The following is a 22,033-nucleotide window of genomic DNA, read 5'->3' on the forward strand; positions in this document are numbered from 1 at the left end:
GCATGCTCCTGTGGCTTTGAAATTCTACCACATCCCCCTTATTCACCCGACCTCGCACCATCAGACTTCCACCTCTTTCCAACAATGAAGTTATTTTTGAAGGGCAAGCATTTTCCAGGTGATGAGACTCTGGTTTCCGAAGTCACAACGTGGCTTTAAGGTACCGTCACACTCAGCAACTTTGCAAAGAGAACGACAACAATCCGTGACGTTGCAGCGTCCTGGATAGCGATCTTGTTGTGTTTGACACGCAGCAGCGATCCGGATCCCGCTGTGCCATCGCTGGTCGGAGCTAGAAGTCCAGAACTTTATTTCGTCGCCAGGTCGGCGTGTATCGTCATGTTTGACATCAAAAGCAACGACGCTAACAATGGATGTAATGGAGCTAACAACCAGCGAGAACGAGAAGTGAGTCGCCGTTACGTCACTGGATCGCTCCTGCATCGTTCTGGAGTTGCTGTGTTTGACGTCTCTACAGCGACCTAAACAGCGACGCTCCAGCGATCTAGTTTAGGTCGGCTCGTTGTCTATATCGCCGCAGCGTCGCTGAGTGTGACGGTGTCATGAATCCCCAATGGCTAGGGATAGCACAGGACAAGCAAAGTACAAATAAATAACGGACGAGCTCTAGGGTGATGGAACCTGGGCTGACCGCTGCCCTACGCCTGACAAACGCAACTAGAGATAGCCAGGGAGCGTGCCTACGTTGGTTCTAGACGCCACGCACCAGCCTAAGAGCTAACTAGTACTGCAGAGAAAATAAAGACCTCACTTGCCTCCAGAGGAATGAACCCCAAAAGATATAGTTGCCCCCTCACATGTATTGACGGTGAAATGAGAGGAAGGCACACACATAGAGATGATATATATAGATTTAGCAAATTGAGGCCCGCTGTAAACTAGAAAGCAGAACGATACAAAAGGGGACTGAGCGGTCAGCAAAAAACCCTAATAAAAAAAAAACCATCCTGAGATTACAAGAACCCATGTGCCAACTCATGGCACATGGGGAGAACCTCAGTCCACTAGAGCTACCAGCTAGCATAGAGACATAATAAGCAAGCTGGACAAAAAACCAAACAACTGAAAATCAGCACTTAGCTTATCCTGAAAGATCTGGGAGCAGGTAGGCAGGAACCAAACAGAGCACATCTGAATACATTGATAGCCGGCAAGGGAATGACAGAAAGGCCAGGTAAAATAGGAAACACCCAGCCTCTGATGGACAGGTGGAAACCAAAGGCCGCAACCCACCAAAGTCACCCAGTACCAGCAGTAACCACCAGAGGGAGCCCACAAACAGAATCCACAACAGTACCCCCCCCCTTGAGGAGGGGTCACCGAACCCTCACGAGAACCCCCAGGGCGATCAGGGTGAGCTCTATGGAAGGCGCGGACCAAATCAGTCGCATGAACATCGGAGGCGACCACCCAGGAATTATCCTCCTGACCATAACCCTTCCACTTAACCAAATACTGGAGTTTGCGTCTGGAAACACGAGAATCCAAGATCTTCTCAACAACATACTCCAATTCTCCCTCCACCAGCACCGGAGCAGGAGGCTCAACCGAAGGAACAACGGGCACCTCATACCTCCGCAACAACGACCGATGGAACACATTATGAATAGCAAACGATGCTGGGAGATCCAAACGAAAAGATACAGGGTTAAGAATCTCCGAGATCCTATAAGGACCGATGAACCGAGGCTTGAACTTAGGAGAAGAGACCTTCATAGGGACAAAACGAGAAGACAACCACACCAAATCCCCAACAAGAAGTCGGGGACCCACGCGGCGACGGCGATTAGCAAACTGCTGAGTCTTCTCCTGAGATAACTTCAAATTGTCCACCACCTGATTCCAAATCTGATGTAGCCTGTCCACCACCATGTCCACTCCAGGACAATCCGAAGACTCCACCTGACCAGAGGAAAAACGAGGATGAAACCCCGAATTACAAAAAAAAGGAGAGACCAACGTGGCAGAACTAGCCCGATTATTAAGAGCAAATTCGGCCAGTGGCAAAAAAGCAACCCAGTCATCTTGGTCAGCAGAAACAAAACACCTCAAATAAGTTTCCAAGGTCTGATTAGTTCGCTCCGTCTGGCCATTCGTCTGAGGATGGAATGCAGACGAGAAAGACAAATCAATGCCCATCTTGGCACAAAACGTCTGCCAAAATCTAGACACAAACTGGGATCCCCTGTCAGAAACGATATTCTCCGGAATCCCATGCAAACGAACCACGTTCTGAAAAAATAAAGGGACCAACTCAGAGGAGGAAGGCAACTTAGGCAAGGGCACCAAATGAACCATCTTAGAAAAGCGGTCACACACAACCCAGATAACGGACATTTTCTGTGAAACCGGGAGATCAGAAATAAAATCCATGGAAATGTGCGTCCAAGGCCTCTTCGGGATGGGCAAGGATAACAACAACCCACTGGCCCGAGAACAGCAAGGCTTAGCTCGAGCACACACTTCACAAGACTGCACAAAGGTACGCACATCCCTAGACAAGGAAGGCCACCAAAAAGACCTGGCCACCAAGTCTCTAGTACCAAATATTCCAGGATGACCAGCCAACACAGAAGAATGGACCTCGGAGATGACTCTACTGGTCCAATCATCCGGAACAAACAGTCTTTCTGGTGGACAACGATCCGGCTTATCCACCTGAAACTCCTGCAATGCACGTCGCAAGTCTGGGGATACGGCGGACAATATTACCCCATCCCTAAGGATACCAGTAGGCCCAGAGTCTCCAGGAGAGTCAGGCACAAAACTCCTGGAAAGAGCATCTGCCTTCACATTCTTTGAACCTGGCAGGTATGAAACCACGAAATTGAAACGAGAAAAAAACAACGACCAACGAGCCTGTCTAGGATTCAAACGCCTGGCAGACTCAAGGTAAATGAGATTCTTGTGATCAGTCAAGACCACCACACGATGTTTAGCACCCTCAAGCCAATGACGCCACTCCTCAAATGCCCACTTCATGGCCAAAAGCTCCCGATTACCCACATCATAATTGCGCTCGGCGGGCGAGAATTTTCTAGAGAAGAATGCACATGGCTTCATCACCAAGCCATCAGAACTTCTCTGTGACAAAACCGCCCCCGCTCCAATCTCGGAAGCATCAACCTCAACCTGAAAAGGAAGTGAAACATCTGGTTGACACAACACAGGAGCAGAAGAAAACTGGCGCTTAAGTTCCTGAAAGGCCCCCACAGCCGCAGGAGACCAATTAGCAACATCAGCACCCTTTTTAGTTAAATCAGTCAAAGGTTTAACAATACTGGAAAAATTTGCAATGAACCGACGATAAAAATTAGCAAACCCCAAGAACTTCTGTAGGCTCTTAACAGATGTAGGTTGTGTCCAGTCACAAATTGCCTGAACCTTAACGGGATCCATCTCAATAGTAGAAGGAGAAAAAATGTACCCCAAAAAAGAAATCTTCTGGACTCCGAAGAGACACTTTGAGCCCTTCACAAACAGAGAATTGGCCCGCAGAACCTGAAACACCTTCCTGACCTGTAGAACATGAGACTCCCAGTCATCAGAAAACACCAAAATATCATCCAAATACACAATCATAAACTTATCCAGATATTCACGGAAAATATTGTGCATAAAGGACTGAAAGACTGACGGAGCATTGGAGAGTCCAAAAGGCATTACCAAATACTCAAAATGGCCCTCAGGCGTATTAAATGCGGTTTTCCACTCATCACCTTGTTTTATCCGCACCAGATTATACGCACCGCGAAGATCTATCTTAGTGAACCACCTAGCCCCCCTAATGCGAGCAAACAAGTCAGTCAATAATGGCAATGGATACTGATATTTGACTGTAATCTTATTCAGAAGGCGATAATCTATACAAGGCCTCAGGGAACCATCTTTTTTTGCCACGAAAAAAAAACCTGCTCCCAGAGGGGACGAAGATGGACGAATATGTCCCTTTTCCAAGGACTCCTTAACATAATTCCGCATAGCAGTATGCTCTGGCAGTGACAGATTAAATAAACGACCCTTAGGGAACTTACTGCCAGGAATCAATTCTATAGCACAGTCACAATCTCTATGAGGAGGGAGCGAATTGAGCTTAGGCTCCTCAAAAACATCCCTATAGTCAGACAAAAACTCAGGGATCTCAGAAGGAGTAGATGAAGCGATAGAAATCGGAGGTGCATCATCATGAACCCCCTGACATCCCCAGCTTAACACAGACATTGTTTTCCAGTCCAGGACAGGATTATGAGTTTGTAACCATGGCAGACCCAGCACTAGTACATCATGTAAATTATACAGTACAAGGAAGCGAATCACCTCCTGATGAACGGGAGTCATGCGCATGGTCACTTGTGTCCAATACTGCGGTTTATTCATAGCCAATGGTGTAGAGTCAATTCCCTTCAGAGGAATAGGGACTTCCAGAGGCTCCAGACTAAAACCGCAGCGTTTAGCAAATGACCAATCCATAAGACTCAGGGCAGCGCCCGAATCCACATAGGCATCAACGGAAATGGAAGACAGTGAAAAAATCAGAGTCACAGACAAAATGAACTTAGGCTGCAGAGTACCAATGGCAAAAGATTTATCAAGCTTTTTTGTGCGTTTAGAGCATGCTGATATAACATGAGCTGAATCACCACAATAAAAACACAATCCATTTTTCCGCCTATAATTTTGCCGTTCACTTCTGGACTGAATTCTATCACATTGCATAGTCTCAGGTGCCTGTTCAGAAGACACCACCAACTGGTGCACGGGTTTGCGCTCCCGCAAACGCCGATCAATCTGAATGGCCATAGCCATAGACTCATTCAGACCTGTAGGCGTAGGGAACCCCACCATAATATCCTTAATGGCCTCAGAAAGACCATTTCTGAAGTTTGCAGCCAGGGCGCACTCATTCCACTGAGTAAGCACCGACCATTTCCGAAATTTTTGACAATATATTTCCGCTTCATCATGCCCCTGAGAGAGGGCTAATAAAGCCTTTTCAGCCTGAATCTCCAGGTTGGGTTCCTCATAGAGCAATCCCAATGCCAGAAAAAACGCATCCACACTGAGCAATGCAGGATCCCCTGGTGCCAATGCAAATGCCCAATTCTGAGGGTCGCCCCGCAGGAAAGATATTACAATCCTGACCTGTTGAGCAGGGTCTCCAGAGGAGCGAGATTTTAAAGAAAGAAACAATTTACAATTGTTCCTGAAATTCAGGAAGGTAGATCTATCTCCAGAGAAGAACTCTGGAATAGGAATTCTAGGTTCAGACATGGGAGTGTGAACAACAAAATCCTGTATGTTTTGAACTTTTGCCGCGAGATTACTCAGGCTGGAAGCCAAACTCTGGACATCCATGTTAAACAGCTAAAATCAGAGCCATTCAAGGGTTAAGAGGAGGTAAGAAGCAGCTAGACAGCAATTAAGGGCTAGGCAGCAAAACTCTGAAGGGGAAAAAAAAAAAAATTTCCCTTAAACACTTCTTATTCTCCTGCTTCAGCCCAAACAATTAACACTTTGTGGGCCGGCTATACTGTCATGAATCCCCAATGGCTAGGGATAGCACAGGACAAGCAAAGTACAAATAAATAACGGACGAGCTCTAGGGTGATGGAACCTGGGCTGACCGCTGCCCTACGCCTGACAAACGCAACTAGAGATAGCCAGGGAGCGTGCCTACGTTGGTTCTAGACGCCACGCACCAGCCTAAGAGCTAACTAGTACTGCAGAGAAAATAAAGACCTCACTTGCCTCCAGAGGAATGAACCCCAAAAGATATAGTTGCCCCCTCACATGTATTGACGGTGAAATGAGAGGAAGGCACACACATAGAGATGATATATATAGATTTAGCAAATTGAGGCCCGCTGTAAACTAGAAAGCAGAACGATACAAAAGGGGACTGAGCGGTCAGCAAAAAACCCTAATCAAAAAAAAACCATCCTGAGATTACAAGAACCCATGTGCCAACTCATGGCACATGGGGAGAACCTCAGTCCACTAGAGCTACCAGCTAGCATAGAGACATAAGCAAGCTGGACAAAAAACCAAACAACTGAAAATCAGCACTTAGCTTATCCTGAAAGATCTGGGAGCAGGTAGGCAGGAACCAAACAGAGCACATCTGAATACATTGATAGCCGGCAAGGGAATGACAGAAAGGCCAGGTAAAATAGGAAACACCCAGCCTCTGATGGACAGGTGGAAACCAAAGGCCGCAACCCACCAAAGTCACCCAGTACCAGCAGTAACCACCAGAGGGAGCCCACAAACAGAATCCACAACATGACGGTACCTTTAGGAACAACCTGTCGACTTCTACAAGCGAGGTGTTTACAGTTGCTTAAAGAGATGGAAGCAGTGTGTGTCCCTAGGTGGCTCCTATGTAGAGAAGGATTAATAACTGTTCCAAGTTCCATTGCTCTCAGTCCACAAGAAGTGGGTCAGTGGAAATCTTTAATGAATGCCCCTCGTATTTATTTCCATATAATGTAACACCATTCAAAAAGCTCTCAATGTCACAGCATAACAAGGGCAAATAGAGTATCAGATGTCCTGAATACATATATGCCGCAAAGCACCATCCCTATGCAGCAGCACGGCATCAAAAAGAAGGAGCACAATATGATGCAAGTAAGCAATATAGTGATCCTAAGTTAGGAGTTTCACCATCCATTAAGATCTCAGATGTTACCACCAAACCATATGGCCTCAAACATCCACCAGTCTGGTACCACAAGTGACACCATATTTAGTAGTGTCATATAGCTCCCTGTTGTGATCCGCTTTTTGGGCTCCCCTAGTGGTGGCTGGTGGTACTGGAGACTTGTGTGTTCTTTTCTGCCTCAGCTCACCTGCTTCCATCAGTTTTGGGAGTTCCCTATTTAGCCTTGCTCTCCAGTCACTTCCTTGCCGGTCATCATTGTAACCTGAGTCTTTCAGTTGCATGTTCCTGCTACCAGTCTGCTGATCAGCTAAGTGGACTCTTGTCCTTTTTGTTTTGTATTTTTTGTCCAGTTTACAGTTTGTCATTTCCTGTTACTGGAAGCTCTTGTGGACTGAAATTGCCACTCCTGTGTCATGAGTTGACACAGGAGTCTTAAAGTAATTTCAGGATGGGTTTTTTAAAGGGTTTTTCAGCTGACCGTGAAGTCCTCTTTTGTATCCTTCCTCTATCTAGTAAGTGGGCCTCGCTTTGCTAAATCTACCTTCATACTGTGTATGTCTTTTCCTCTGAACTCACCGTTAATATATGTGGGGGCTACTATCATCTTTGGGGAATTTCACTAGAGGTAAGCCAGGTCTGTTCCTTCCTCTTCCAGGCGTAGTTAGTTCTCCGGCTGGCGCATGGCATCTAGGCAGCCGTAGGAATGCTTCCTGGCTACTGTTAGTTGTGTGGTAGATTTAGGTCACGGTCAGCTTGAGTTTCCATCACCCGAGGGCTAGTCTGTTATTTTGTGTTTCTGATGTTCCCATGCCATTGGGGAATCATGACAGTATGACCGGCCACTGTTAAAGTAATTGGCAGAAGAAAGGAGAGTAAAAGAAGTCTGTAGATTTTTTTTTTTCCTCACATGTTTGCTACTTAGTTGGCTCAGTTGTATTTCTGCTCTATTTACAGCCTTGCCTTTCTCTCCTTCTAATCCTTGAATGGCTCTGATCTCTCCGGTTTAAGGATGGACTCTCAGAGTTTGGTTGCAGGTTTAAATAATCTTGCTACGAAGGTTCAGAATTTACAAGATTATGTTATACGTACTCCTATTTCTGAACCTAAGATTCCTACACCAGAGGTATTTTCCGGAGATAGATCTCGGTTTCTGAATTTCAAATGTAATTGTAAATTATTCCTTTCTCTCAGACCTCACTCCTCTGGAGATCCTGTTCAGCAGGTTAAGATTGTGATTTCTTTGCTGCGAGGTGACCCTCAAAATTGGGCATTTTCATTGACACCAGGGGATCCTGCGTTGCTCAATGTGGATGCGTTTTTTCTGGCTTTAGGGTTGCTGTATGAGGAACCTAATTTGGAGATTCAAGCTGAAAAAGCTTTAATAGCCCTGTCTCAAGGGCAAGATGAAGCTGAGATATACTGCCAAAAATTTCGTAAATGGTCTGTGCTTACTCAGTGGAATGAGTGTGCCCTAGCGGCAATTTTCAGAGAAGGCCTTTCTGATGCCGTTAAGGATGTCATGGTGGGGTTTCCTACGCCCACAGGTCTGAATGAGTCCATCACAATGGCGATTCAGATTGATCGGCGTTTGCGGGAGCGCAAACCCGTGCACCATTTGGCGGTATCTTCTGAAGGGACGCCAGAGAAAATGCAATGTGACAGAATTCTGTCAAGAAGCGAGCGGCAGAATTATAGGCGCAAAAATGGCTTGTGCTTCTACTGTGGTGATTCCGCGCATGTTATATCAGCATGCTCTAAACGTACTAGGAAGGTTGACAAGTCTGTTTCTATTGGCACTTTACAGTCTAAATTTCTTCTGTCTGTAACTCTGATTTGTTCATTATCAGTTATTACCGTGGATGCCTATGTGGACTCTGGCGCCGCTCTGAGTCTCATGGATTGGTCCTTCGCCAGGCGCTGTGGGTTTGATTTGGAGCCTCTGGAAGTTCCTATACCTCTGAAGGGTATTGATTCTACACCTCTGGCTTGTAATAGACCACAGTTCTGGACGCAAGTGACTATGCGTATGACTCCAGACCATCAGGAGATGATTCGCTTCCTCGTGTTGCATAATTTACATGATGTGTTAGTGCTTGGATTACCATGGTTGCAATCTCATAACCCAGTACTGGACTGGAAAACTATGTCTGTGTTAAGCTGGGGATGTCGGGGGGCTCATGGGGACATACCTTTGGTTTCTATCTCGTCATCTATTCCCTCTGAGGTTCCGGCATTTTTGTCGGATATTGGGGATATTTTTGAAGAGCCTAAAATTGGTTCTCTCCCTCCCCACAGAGAGTGTGATTGCGCCATAGATCTGATTCCAGGCAGTAAATTTCCAAAGGGTCGTTTGTTTAACCTATCTGTACCTGAGCATGCTGCCATGCGAGAGTATGTTAAGGAGTCCCTGGAAAAGGGACATATTCGTCCTTCTTCATCACCTTTAGGAGCTGGGTTTTTCTTTGTCTCTAAAAAGGATGGCTCGCTGAGGCCTTGTATTGATTATCGACTCCTGAATAAAATTACTGTCAAATATCAGTATCTGTTGCCGCTGCTTACTGATTTGTTTGCTCGCATAAGGGGGGCTAAGTGGTTCTCCAAGATTGATCTCCGTGGGGCATATAATTTGGTGCGAATTAAGCAAGGGGATGAGTGGAAAACCGCATTTAATACGCCTGAGGGCCACTTTGAGTATTTAGTAATGCCTTTCGGCCTTTCTAATGCACCTTCAGTTTTTCAGTCCTTTATGCATGATATTTTCCGTGAATATCTGGATAAATTTATGATTGTGTATTTGGACGATATTTTGATTTTTTCTGAGGACTGGGAGTCTCATGTTCAGCAGGTCAGGAGGGTTTTTCAGGTCTTGCGGGAGAATTCTCTGTGTGTAAAGGGTTCTAAGTGTGTTTTTGGGGTTCAAAAGATTTCCTTTTTGGGGTACATTTTTTCCCCTTCTTCTGTTGAGATGGACCCTGTCAAGGTTCGGGCTATTTGTGACTGGACGCAGCCTACTTCTCTAAAGGGTCTTCAGAAGTTCTTGGGCTTTGCTAATTTTTATCGTCGATTTATAACTGGTTTTTCTGGTGTTGCTAAGCCTCTTACGGATTTGACTAAGAAGGGTGCTGATGTTGCCAATTGGTCCTCTGCCGCGGTGGAGGCCTTTCGGGAACTTAAGCGCCGCTTTTCGTCTGCCCCTGTGTTGCGCCAGCCTGATGTCTCTCTCCCCTTTCAGGTTGAGGTCGATGCTTCCGAGATCAGAGCGGGGGCGGTTTTGTCGCAGAAAAGTTCCGATTGCTCAGTGATGAGACCTTGTGCGTTCTTTTCTCGAAAATTTTCTGCCGCCGAAAGAAATTATGATGTCGGTAATCGGGAGCTTTTGGCCATGAAGTGGGCATTTGAGGAGTGGCGTCATTGGCTTGAGGGTGCTAGACATCAGGTGGTGGTTTTGACTGATCACAAGAATCTGATTTATCTTGAGTCTGCCAGGCGCCTGAATCCTAGACAGGCGCGCTGGTCGTTGTTTTTCTCTCGGTTTAATTTTGTGGTCTCATATCTACCAGGTTCTAAGAATGTGAAGGCAGATGCCCTTTCTAGGAGTTTTGAGCCTGATTCCCCTGGTGATTCGGAACCTACAGGTATCCTTAAGGATGGGGTGATATTATCCGCTATTTCCCCAGATCTGCGACGTGCTTTGCAAGAGTTTCAGGCGGATAGACCTGATCGCTGTCCACCTGGTAGACTGTTTGTTCCTGATGATTGGACCAGTAGAGTCATCTCGGAGGTTCATTCTTCTACACTGGCGGGTCATCCTGGAATTTTTGGTACCAGGGATTTGGTGGCTAGATCCTTCTGGTGGCCATCTCTGTCTCGAGATGTGCGTGTTTTTGTGCAGTCTTGTGATGTGTGTGCTCGGGCCAAGCCTTGTTGTTCTAGGGCTAGTGGGTTGTTGTTGCCCTTGCCTATTCCGAAGAGGCCTTGGACGCACATCTCGATGGACTTTATTTCTGATCTTCCTGTCTCTCAGAGGATGTCTGTTATCTGGGTGGTGTGTGACCGTTTTTCTAAGATGGTTCATTTGGTGCCATTGCCGAAGTTGCCTTCCTCGTCTGAGTTGGTTCCTTTGTTTTTTCAAAATGTGGTTCGCTTGCATGGTATTCCTGAAAATATCGTTTCTGATAGGGGTACCCAGTTCGTTTCTAGATTTTGGCGGGCATTCTGTGCCAGGTTGGGCATTGATTTGTCTTTTTCGTCTGCCTTCCATCCTCAGACTAATGGCCAGACGGAGCGAACTAATCAGACTTTGGAGACGTATTTGAGGTGTTTTGTGTCTGCGGATCAGGATGATTGGGTTGCCTTTTTGCCGTTGGCGGAGTTTGCTCTTAATAATCGGGCTAGTTCGGCCACTTTGGTTTCCCCTTTCTTTTGCAATTCGGGGTTTCATCCCCGTTTTTCTTCTGGTCAGGCGGAGTCTTCGGATTGTCCTGGAGTAGATGCTGTGGTGGATCGGTTGTATCGGATTTGGGAACAAGTGGTGGACAATTTGAATTTGTCCCAGGAGAGGACTCAGCGGTTTGCTAACCGCCAGCGTCGGGTTGGTCCTCGCCTTCGTGTTGGGGACTTGGTGTGGTTGTCTTCCCGTTTTGTCCCAATGAGGGTTTCTTCTCCTAAATTTAAGCCTCGGTTCATCGGTCCCTATGGGATTTTGGAGATTATTAACCCTGTTTCCTTTCGTTTGGACCTCCCGGCATCTTTCGCTATCCATAATGTGTTCCATCGGTCGTTGTTGCGGAGATACGAGGTGCCGGTGGTTCCTTCTGCTGAGCCTCCTGCTCCTGTGCTGGTTGAGGGTGAATTGGAGTACGTTGTAGAGAAGATCTTGGACTCCCGTATTTCCAGGCGGAGACTCCAGTATCTGGTTAAATGGAAGGGCTATGGTCAGGAAGATAATTCTTGGGTAACTGCCTCTGATGTTCATGCCTCGGATTTTGTTCGTGCCTTTCATAGGGCTCATCCAGGTCGCCCTGGCGGTTCTTGTGAGGGTTCGGTGCCCCCTCCTTAAGGGGGGGGTACTGTTGTGATCCGCTTTTTGGGCTCCCCTAGTGGTGGCTGGTGGTACTGGAGACTTGTGTGTTCTTTTCTGCCTCAGCTCACCTGCTTCCATCAGTTTTGGGAGTTCCCTATTTAGCCTTGCTCTCCAGTCACTTCCTTGCCGGTCATCATTGTAACCTGAGTCTTTCAGTTGCATGTTCCTGCTACCAGTCTGCTGATCAGCTAAGTGGACTCTTGTCCTTTTTGTTTTGTATTTTTTGTCCAGTTTACAGTTTGTCATTTCCTGTTACTGGAAGCTCTTGTGGACTGAAATTGCCACTCCTGTGTCATGAGTTGACACAGGAGTCTTAAAGTAATTTCAGGATGGGTTTTTTAAAGGGTTTTTCAGCTGACCGTGAAGTCCTCTTTTGTATCCTTCCTCTATCTAGTAAGTGGACCTCGCTTTGCTAAATCTACCTTCATACTGTGTATGTCTTTTCCTCTGAACTCACCGTTAATATATGTGGGGGCTACTATCATCTTTGGGGAATTTCACTAGAGGTAAGCCAGGTCTGTTCCTTCCTCTTCCAGGCGTAGTTAGTTCTCCGGCTGGCGCATGGCATCTAGGCAGCCGTAGGAATGCTTCCTGGCTACTGTTAGTTGTGTGGTAGATTTAGGTCACGGTCAGCTTGAGTTTCCATCACCCGAGGGCTAGTCTGTTATTTTGTGTTTCTGATGTTCCCATGCCATTGGGGAATCATGACAGCTCCCCCATCCACAGTGGCAACAGGCTGAGGTACAAATATTGCCAGGTTTAATATCAGAACAAAATTCCAACAATCTAGTCAAATATAAAAAAAAATCCCCATCATAGATAAGGGATATAAAGTTAAGACACTTATCGTTTCAGGAGTCCTTTGTACATAGTCCCAACACGTTTCTCCCTGTAGTGTCAGGGTTCATCAGGGGATCTTAATCTATCTCCATGCAAACAGACAGTGCTGATTATGGGTGCCAGACCCACCCATAAATACAAATGCCTCAGGTGCCCTAAATGAATTACTATTGATTATCCCCTGGTGATGGTGCCATCCTTTTCTTCACGTGTAGCGCTCATCCTGAAGCCCCACGACCGGAAGTGACAGTGTTAGAACGCAGGGAAGTGACATCAGTGGACCCCATTCCCACTGCGACCGGAAGTGATGTCATTGGAACACAGGGAAGTGGCATCGGTGGAATGCATGGCCGGCCACGGCCATGCCACTCCCCTTATGTCTACATAATTAGGATGCATAACAGGTAGTGGTGTCACATGTCGGTAAGCAATACTGCAGTCAAAAACCGCTCATGAATATTTATGAAGTATGCCCATGTACCTAACCACCTTACTGTATCGTCCTATATTCACTATGGAAGAGCAAACCTAGCAGAGGGTATATACATATATAGTACTTAGGGAACCTGGAGCCTCTGAAAGACAGATGATGGAGGAGATATAGGATGGTGCAGAACTGTAGAGAGCTTTCTGGTTGAGAGTGATAAGTTTTGGACTCTGTAGCAGATGGGCAACCAGTGCAATGGCTGGCACAGAGTAGAGGCATCAGTATAACGGTTGAAAATGAATATGATCCTGGCTGTTGGAGAGGGGAGAGTTGAGTAAGAGGGAGACCGATTAGTAGAGAGTTGCAGTCATCCAGACGAGAATTAATAAGCGCAACAGTTAGTTATTGCAGAGTCTAAGGTAAGAAAAGGTCTAATTTTATAGATGTTTTTGAGGTGTAGGTGACATGAGTGAGCAAGTGATGTGGGGCATGAAGGAAAGGTCAAATATAACCCCAAACAGCGGGCCTGTTGCTGGAAAGTAATGTTAAAACCACACATGTAAATGGCAATATTAGGTTTGGGAAGGGAAGTAGAGGGAGGAAATACAAGGAGTTCGGTTTTTGACCAATTCAGTTTGAGATAGCGGGAGGTCATGATGTTAGATTGTAAGCTCTCACGAGCAGGGTCGTCTTGTGTTGCTTTAATTATTGTATTGTTAACATTGTTACTTATGACTGTTGTTTGAAGCTGTTGAACTGTAAAGCGATACGGAATATGTTGGCGCTATATAAATAAAGATTATTATTATTATTATTATTATAGAGACAGCAGAAAGACAATCACTGATATTTTGTAGTAATGCAGGGTGATGTGTATAATTGAGTGTGATCAGAATAGAGATGGTACTGAAAACCAAATCTACTGATTGTTTGTTCGATAGGATTAGTATATAGGGAGAAGAGGAGGAGACCTAGGACTGAACCCTGAAGAACCCCAACAGTAAGGGGAAGAGAAGAGGAGCCAGCAAAAGATAGTGAAGGAACGGTCAGAGAGGCAAGAGGAAAACCAAGAGAGAGCTGTATCCTTGAGTCCAATAGGGTAAAGTCTTCTTCTGTGATTGGTTCAAAGACAGAAAGTGAGCTAGATTAAGTGCAGGAGGAAAGAGAATGCATGACATTGGGGGATTTGGAGAAATTTTCTGTTAAATATGGTCAGTTTTTTCTTCAAAATAAATGGCCAGAGGTCAGCGCTGAGGGTGATTTTTGGGGCCTGAACTCTTCAATTGAGGAGGGACTGAAAATTGTCAGAGTTATTTAGGATTGATGGATTGTGGTTTGTCTTTGGACAGTTACTCTTGCTATTGCTGCAGGTTATGATATGCAGGGCACTTATAGTCTTGTAATATTGTGATTGTCTACAAGTTGTTCTTAGATTTGTACCTTTTATAAACTTATTTGGGGTCTTTATTTCCAGAAATAGTGAATATTTAGTGCATCAACTTCATTTCTATATTTTATCTCTATAGTATAATGTTAACATTTTGCAACTAACCTGGAACTTCTAAGAAAGGGTCAAGGACCATAAAAGCATCAGAGAGCCCGGATTTCACAGGATGCTGCTCAGAACTGATGTTTTGTACTGGTAGGGGAATCTGCAGAACCGATATAATTGTACATCAGTGTATGAACATAGCACATCTGTAATCTTTAGGATTAATAATAGAAAAGTAACACATTTTTTCACCCCTTTAAGTCCCCATGCACAAAAGTTGTCAGCCAAGCCATCGTTTTGTTGACAGATGTCTCTCCTGTGTCCCCCATACACAGGAACACCCGACTTGGCTGAGTGTTTCCATGTTTTCTATGAGAGAGCTGCTGCCACACTTCTCTGCTGGAGCCTTATCACCAGGGAGAACAAAAGGATCGGCCTCTGAAATCCAACAGGCTGGGTATCGATGGACAGGTATGTTTTAGGCTACATTCTCATGATGAGTATTTAGTGCGTGTTAGATGTTGCATATTTTCAGCACCATTTTTGCACCTATTAAGTAAATTAGCTTATTTGCGCTTTTTTTTTTTCATTGCGCTTTTTAATGCGTTTTCTTACATATGTTTTTATTGCGTTTTTGGTGCTACCTTTTTATTTCTTGTTGGTATGTCATCTTTTAAATAAAGCTGGTTTTGATCCTTCCTGGTAATTGATTTTGACAGAACTTTATTGATGCCGTCATGTACGGATCACATTTATTGTTGATGTGTATCTGATGCGGTAACTCATTAAAAATGCATTTGCATTTTTTTACCTGCGATTTTTCTGCAAATAATGCAAGTTTTTGGGAAAAATCTGTGCGTAAAATTCAGCGTACTTACATGAGAAATTAAAATGTTGTGGGTTTGTATCACCCACCACAGGTCAGCTAACACCAAATAAAAAATAAGCACAGTGGGCATGAAATTTCTATAAATCCCATTCAACTTCCTGCAACTGTGTTCTTTTCGATGCAGAGAAAATACGCAGCTTCAAAAACTCATCATGGGCACACAGCATTGAAGAGTTTGTCCACTCCTTTAGCACTGGTGACCTATCCTTAGGATGACCTATTCAAATCAATAGGAGGTGCAGTACCCTGCGGCGGCCACTATCAGAAGACGGCTAGCTCCGCTAGTGAGTAATTCCGGCCGGCAACACTAATAAGAGTAGATCGTCGGGCTGCTGTGTGTTGGACCACTAAGGATAGGTCATCAATGCTAAAGAAGTGAACAACCTCTTTAAGGTTTGCAACCTAAATTATGTTCTTTCAGGCCTATGAAGACATCCAATAGTCCAGTCGGGTTGCCTTTCATTTTTTGTAGACAAAATTTAGACTTAACTTCTCTGGGTTTGTGAAGTCCTCAAACACCACATATCAAATTCTTGACAGATTATTCTATAAGAATCAGCATTGAGTTTAAAAATACATAACAAAAAGTTCAGAGCCAGAATAATGATTTCATAATAATCTATTAGTCTGCTTTAGCCAGCTTCACAGGGGTCCTTTGGCTAAAAAAACTCATATTCAGTTGAGGTTAAAAAAAAAAAAAAGCTGCATATAGAAGAGTGGATACATAGTGTATGGTGCTTAAATTTGCATATTGCACAGACACCTGATTGATTTGTAAGGACACTGTGTAATTCTTCATATGTTACAAAGTCTTTCCATGTAATATATATGGATCTGCACAAGGCAGGCTAATGATTATGTCGCTATCAAATTGGCAAACTATGGCAGAATGTAATGACCTTTGCAGTCTATAGAAATACATTGAGTTTCATGGATGTGCAACTTTAATGAGCGTTTCATGCAATTACCACATGACAAGTTTATAACTAAGAAAGGCTTGGAGAGAAGAAAGTCTTGTGTCACTTGTGCTCAATTACAATTAGATCATGCAAAAGTAAAAATTTAAGCCACTGTGTGACATATGTCTGTGTGTAGCCACAGCCTGACACTCTGACGTGGTACACTGATATTGAAGTAATTTACTTCAGCTCTCCCAAGAAGATATGGTGTAATAAAATATTTATTATACGTCAGAAGATGGTGACTAATTCTCTTGAACTTCAGGTTTGTACATTACTGATATTTATGGAATATGGGGACTTGCAATTTATGGGATTATGATTAAAAAGCATTGTAGTTTTCCAGCTGTCAGCATGTATAAAAGGAGGAAATGTAAATGCCTGCAGTGTATAGTTCACCATTCATGAATGTTATTTTATGCTTAGTAATAAAAGGCAATATGTGCTCTGAAAATGGCACAGACACTTGTTGCTGTCTACATTAAAATGCTTATTTCTCTTCTAAATACTTCTGTATGTCAGAGAGATAATTCTTCCATGGGAACTGAATGACACACATTTGGAGCCTCTTAATTCGAGTACAACTTCTCCTGGTACGAGGGGGCAGGGGTGAAGCATGGCGCCAGTGAGTGAGGGCCAAATGAGTAATTCTCAATACGCTCAGCACAACCCCTCATATTTCATGGCACCAGGAGGGGGCAAAGGAATGCACAGCATTATGACAATTCACTATATCATGACTACAAATATTTATTGTGCGATTTGTGAACACATTTGATCTGATCTTAGCATTGCAGACAAGACACATTTAAATTTTCCAAATTTTTCTAACAGAAATATATATTTTTTTATTTTTTTACCCAAATACAAATATGTAAGTGCAGTAGAATAAAAATAATGATAAGAATAGCAGGAATGTACCTCTTTGTACCCAAACACAATCCGTCCATCATTATACAAGGCAGCTAGAAAAGTGAAGTTTCCTGCACTTTCTCTCTCATGGAGGCGCACTTTGTTCCACTGAACTACAACACATGTTCCTGTCAAAAAGAAAATTCAGAGAAAATCTAATTTTGCTTATATATCATGCCCGGATAATTGTTCCATTCACATTTATGTGTATTCTAGAACAGTGAAATTTCTTGTAAATGACCACACAATGGGAGAAATTGTCTCCGAGAAAGACCGGGATCTTAACCCTTTCTCTCCAGAACCTGTTTTCGCCTTCGTGACCAACGCTCGACTCCCCCATGATGTGATCTAGAAGATAGCAAAGGGTTAACATCATTGGGATCTGATCCAATCAGGCCCTGATGATGTCGCCTGTCAGAGCTACTGCTCTGCACTGAAATCACAACACTTGCAGGACCCTGGGGTACTTGAGCGCTGTGAGACTGCTGTCCGTAGAGAAACGTTGGTGCTGCGCAAGACCCGGCAAGCACCACCGTTTATCTACAATGGACGGTCGGGAAGCAGTTAAGAAAGATGTGCATAGGATATAAGGGAATTGCGAAGCGATCGCAGAATAATTTGCTCTAGATCAGTAGTGGTCTATTGCAGAAGTCTGCAGCGTTTCTATAATATTGCACTTACCATTGTCTCTGTACCGGATTGTAGATTCCTTGGAGAAGCTTGGGTTGAAATTTGCCATGAGAGGTGCTACATACTGTGTTGCCGTTAGCATGCTGTGAAGGATATCACCCATAAAGATAAAACCTGAAAGTAATCCAGATATTGTTTAGAACTTATAATACCTGATGTGTATATAATTAAATTATAAAACAAACAGTATTTAATTACTTTTACCTCCAGTAGCTATTGTTATATGCCTCAATGGATGCCCATAAAATGGGAAATCAAAGGAAAGAAGAACTCTCTGTGGACAAGTGAATAGAAAAACAAACAGATAATATATAGACTTCAGCTTGAAAATTAGTAATTATTGACAAAAATATACATTTTATGCATCGTTGCCTTTAGCTTTTTAAGGATATGTTCACACACAGTTTTGCTGTGTTTTTTTTTTTTTTAGGAAAAATGTAAATATAATCGAAGGAAAAATGCAGTTGCAATCCCACATTAAAATGTGCCAAGCCAAGACCCGGAGAACATGATTTGGGTCGGTTTTTACCATCCCCAGTCTTGTGATTGCCGTTATTCACCGAATAATGGTGATCGCAAAAAAATAAAGGGGTCAGATTTCTCCCAACCCCACCCCGGTCCCTTCGCCTTCCCCAGACTCTCCAGCTCCATCCCCCGGCCCTCCACGGCATCTTCCCGGAAGAAAATGGAGGGCGTATGCGCGGTGCGCCCGCCGAGATCTGCCAGCCAGCACCCGGCAGCAATAGGAGATTTTTCCTATTAGTTCATTTTGATCACTGTGATTGACAATACCACAGTGATCAAAATAAAAAATAGTAAATCAAACCACCCTTATTACCCCCTTAATTAGGTAAAAATAATAAGATAAAAAAAATTATTTTTTCCATTAGGGTTAGGCTTGGACTAGGGTTAGAGCAAGAGTTAGGGTTGGGCTAGGGTTGGGGCTAGGATTTGGGTTAGGGTTAGAGCTAGGGTTAGAATTAGGGTTGGGACTAGGGTTAGAGCTAGGGTTAGGGTTGGAGCTATGGTTAGGGTTGTGTTGGGGTTAGGGTTACGGTTGTGGTTTTGGGGTTACGGTTGTGGGGTTGGGGTTACAGTGGTGTTGGGGATACGGTTGTGTTGGGGTTAAGGTGGTGTTGGGTTTGGAGTTAGGGTTAGGGTTGGGATTATGGTCAGGGTTAGGGCTGTGTTAGGGCTGGTGTTAGAATTGGGGGGTTTCCAGTATTTAGGTACATCAGGGGGTCTCCAAACGCGACATTGTGGCTGCCATTGATTCCTGCCAATTTTACGGTGCTCCCTCCCTTCTGAGCCCTGCCATGCACACAAACAGTGGATTTCCCCTACATACGGGGCATCGGCGTACTCTGGAGAAATTGCACAACAAATTGTTGTCCATTTTCTCCTGGTACCCTTGTGAAAATAAAAAAGTTTGGGTCTAAAGTAAATTTTTTGTGAAAAAATTAAAATGTTCATTTTTTCTTACCACATTGCTTTAGTTCTTATGAAGCACCTGAAGGGATAATAATAAACTTCTTGAATGTGGTTTTGAGCACCTTGAAGGTTGCAGTTTTTAGAATGGTGTCACTTTTGGGTATTTTCTGTTATATTGACCCCCCAAACTCACTTCAAATGAAGTGAGAAATGGTTTTGTAAATTTTGTAGAAAAAATGAGAAATCGCTGGTCAACTTTTAACCCTTATAACTTCCTGACAAAAAAAAATGTTTCCAAAATTGTGCTGATGTAAAGTAGACATGTGGGAAATGTTATTTATTAACTATTTTGTGTGAAATAACTCTCTGATTTAAGGGCACAACAATTACAAGTTTGAAAATTGCAACATTTAAAAAAAAAAAATTGCCATATTTCCGTTTTGTCAGAAATAAATGCAAGTGAAAGAAATTTTACCCTTAACTTGAAGGACAGTATGTCAAGAAAAAACATTCTCAGAATCAGTGGGAACCGTTGAAGTTTTCCAGAGCTATAACCTCATAAAGTTACAGTGGTCAGAATTGAAAAATTTGCTTGGTCATTAAGGCCAAAATTGGCTGTCACTAAGGGGTTAAAACACTTATATTCACCTCCCATGCCGGTGCTGATCCAGTGGTATCGGCACTTGTGTTCCCAGGGTACATGTGCAGTTGTTATGTCATGTGTAACAAATCGGCACTGTTGTCACTGTCCTCGTCTTCGGACATTTAAGTAATCAAAGAGGGAATGAGAACTCCGGCTGGCTGCTCACTCCCTCTGGACTACTTATACGTCCAAAGGAGGAGACACTGAAGCCAGCGCTGATCAGACGCAAAGCTCACTTGACATAACCACGTGAGCCTTGGGAACAGGAGTGCCGACACCACTGAAATGGCGGCGGCATGGCACTTGAGTAAAAATTAGTGATGAGCGAATGTACTCGTTACTCGGGTGACCTCTGAGTATTTTTTTTAGTGCTTGGAGATTTAGTTTTCTGCGCCGCAGCTGAATGATTTACATCTGGTAGCCAGCATAAGTACATGTGGGGGTTGCCTGGTTGCTAGGGAATCCCCACATGTAATCAAGCTGGCTAACAGATGTAAATCATTCAGCTGAGGTGAGGAAAACTAAATCTCCGAGCACTAAAAAATACTTGGAGGCCCCCGAGCGTGCTCAGGAAATCTCGAGTAACAAGTATATTCACTCATCATTAGTAAAAATGTTTTTTATGTTATCGGGGCAAACATTCAGATTGAGAAAGGGTTGTCTTAGTAGTGGACAACAAACATCACATATACAGTGATAAAAGGTTGTGTGCCTGGAAACTATAAGGTGACACATTATTCCTGCTTCTTCGCACTACAAAGCCGTGGGCCTGTGTGTGCTTTGCAGGAAATTACTTTTTTCCCCATTAGAAATATGGCTTAAAATGTGAGCCTGTAGATATACAGTAAGGCTGCCACGCACATTAGACTGGGGCCGGCTGACTGATGTGTATTGGAGCCTTCCTGCTCTCCTGCAACAGATGATGTCAGCTGAGAGAAGTGTTGGAAGGATGAAATGTAAATGTTCAGTGCTTTTGTTTTCAGGAGAGATAAGTCGCAGCCAGAGATTTCAGGCATTTTTTTTCACTTTTCTCCCAATTGAATATAAATAATTGTTTGGCCCACATTCATATATTTACTTATTGTGTCTTTTGGTGTGATATCTCAGCTCTCTCCAACTTGGAGCTTGCGTGTAGAAGTAATATATCCTAGTACATCAACCTTTTCACTTTGATTATGCATTTAAAACCCTGGAAACAGGCTGCCATGCAACACATAGACAAATCTCAGACCCTCTGCACTACTGTGGCTAAATGTGTAAATAGGATTGTCGGCAAATTTTTCCATGTACAGCAACAGTTTCTTTCCATCCTGGGTAGTATGAGCTCAAATGTACTGACTCGTCACAGGGGAGGTCTCACCGAGGCTTGCCTGTGTGCACTGGATAGGATTGTAAGCACTATGGCTTTTTTCGTGTCCTCTTGCAGTAGATCCACCAACATGTTTTCACCTTGCAACTCCGAAGGTCCCAGCACTTTGGAGGAATAGTATCTGTGACTGTTCTCCTGCAAAGAAAAAAAAAACAAATATTTGACTAACATAAAAACAGATAAACAATTCCTTGGCTTCTGATTGCAGTGGTGACTGATGTCTTATTTCAGTTAAAAGGGTTCTTACAAAATAGTAAGTTATCCGCTACATCTTACTGATAGCTGAGGTCTGGACCGTAGGGACCCACAAAGATTCTGAGAATAGGGCTCTGAAACCTGCAGAACCCTGTCTTGAATGGAGCGATGGTGCACATTCTCGACCTCCACTTCATATATCGTCTATTTATTATCTATGGGACTGCTAAAATAGTTTGCCTTTCTTTAGAAAATAGGTGTAATCATCAAATTATATTTTCACTAGAAATCAAATCAGTTGGCGATAAACATTTTACAACTAATGTTCTGTTTGCAGATATTAAAAAAAAAGAGATGGAGTGCTAAAATTAAATGTAGGATACTTTAAAATCAAAATCACATAGGTCAAGTTTGTCCA

The 22,033-nt window shown here is 43.8% G+C and overlaps 2 protein-coding genes across 3 annotated transcripts in view; one reads left to right on the top strand and one right to left on the bottom strand.

The window, feature by feature from the left end:
• The window catches only part of PLXDC1 (plexin domain containing 1), an 85,733-nt gene that overhangs the window by 18,359 nt on the left and 45,341 nt on the right, over positions 1-22,033 (bottom strand). For both annotated transcript variants that reach the window (XM_077252319.1, XM_077252318.1), the window contains exons 3-7: positions 21,412-21,555; positions 18,182-18,251; positions 17,969-18,091; positions 17,297-17,415; positions 14,588-14,687 (exon numbers count right to left, since the gene is read on the bottom strand). In XM_077252319.1, the coding sequence (XP_077108434.1) occupies positions 14,588-14,687; positions 17,297-17,415; positions 17,969-18,091; positions 18,182-18,251; positions 21,412-21,555 (556 nt within the window). The remainder of the gene's footprint in view (positions 1-14,587; positions 14,688-17,296; positions 17,416-17,968; positions 18,092-18,181; positions 18,252-21,411; positions 21,556-22,033) is intronic.
• The window catches only part of LOC143765537 (dickkopf-related protein 3-like), a 130,447-nt gene that overhangs the window by 15,868 nt on the left and 92,546 nt on the right, over positions 1-22,033 (top strand). The window contains exon 2 of the transcript XR_013213413.1: positions 14,863-14,998. The gene's annotated coding sequence lies outside the window, so the exon portion shown is untranslated. The remainder of the gene's footprint in view (positions 1-14,862; positions 14,999-22,033) is intronic.

The sequence above is a fragment of the Ranitomeya variabilis genome, chromosome 4 (genome assembly GCF_051348905.1).
Source record: "Ranitomeya variabilis isolate aRanVar5 chromosome 4, aRanVar5.hap1, whole genome shotgun sequence".
Classification (NCBI taxonomy): domain Eukaryota; kingdom Metazoa; phylum Chordata; class Amphibia; order Anura; family Dendrobatidae; genus Ranitomeya; species Ranitomeya variabilis.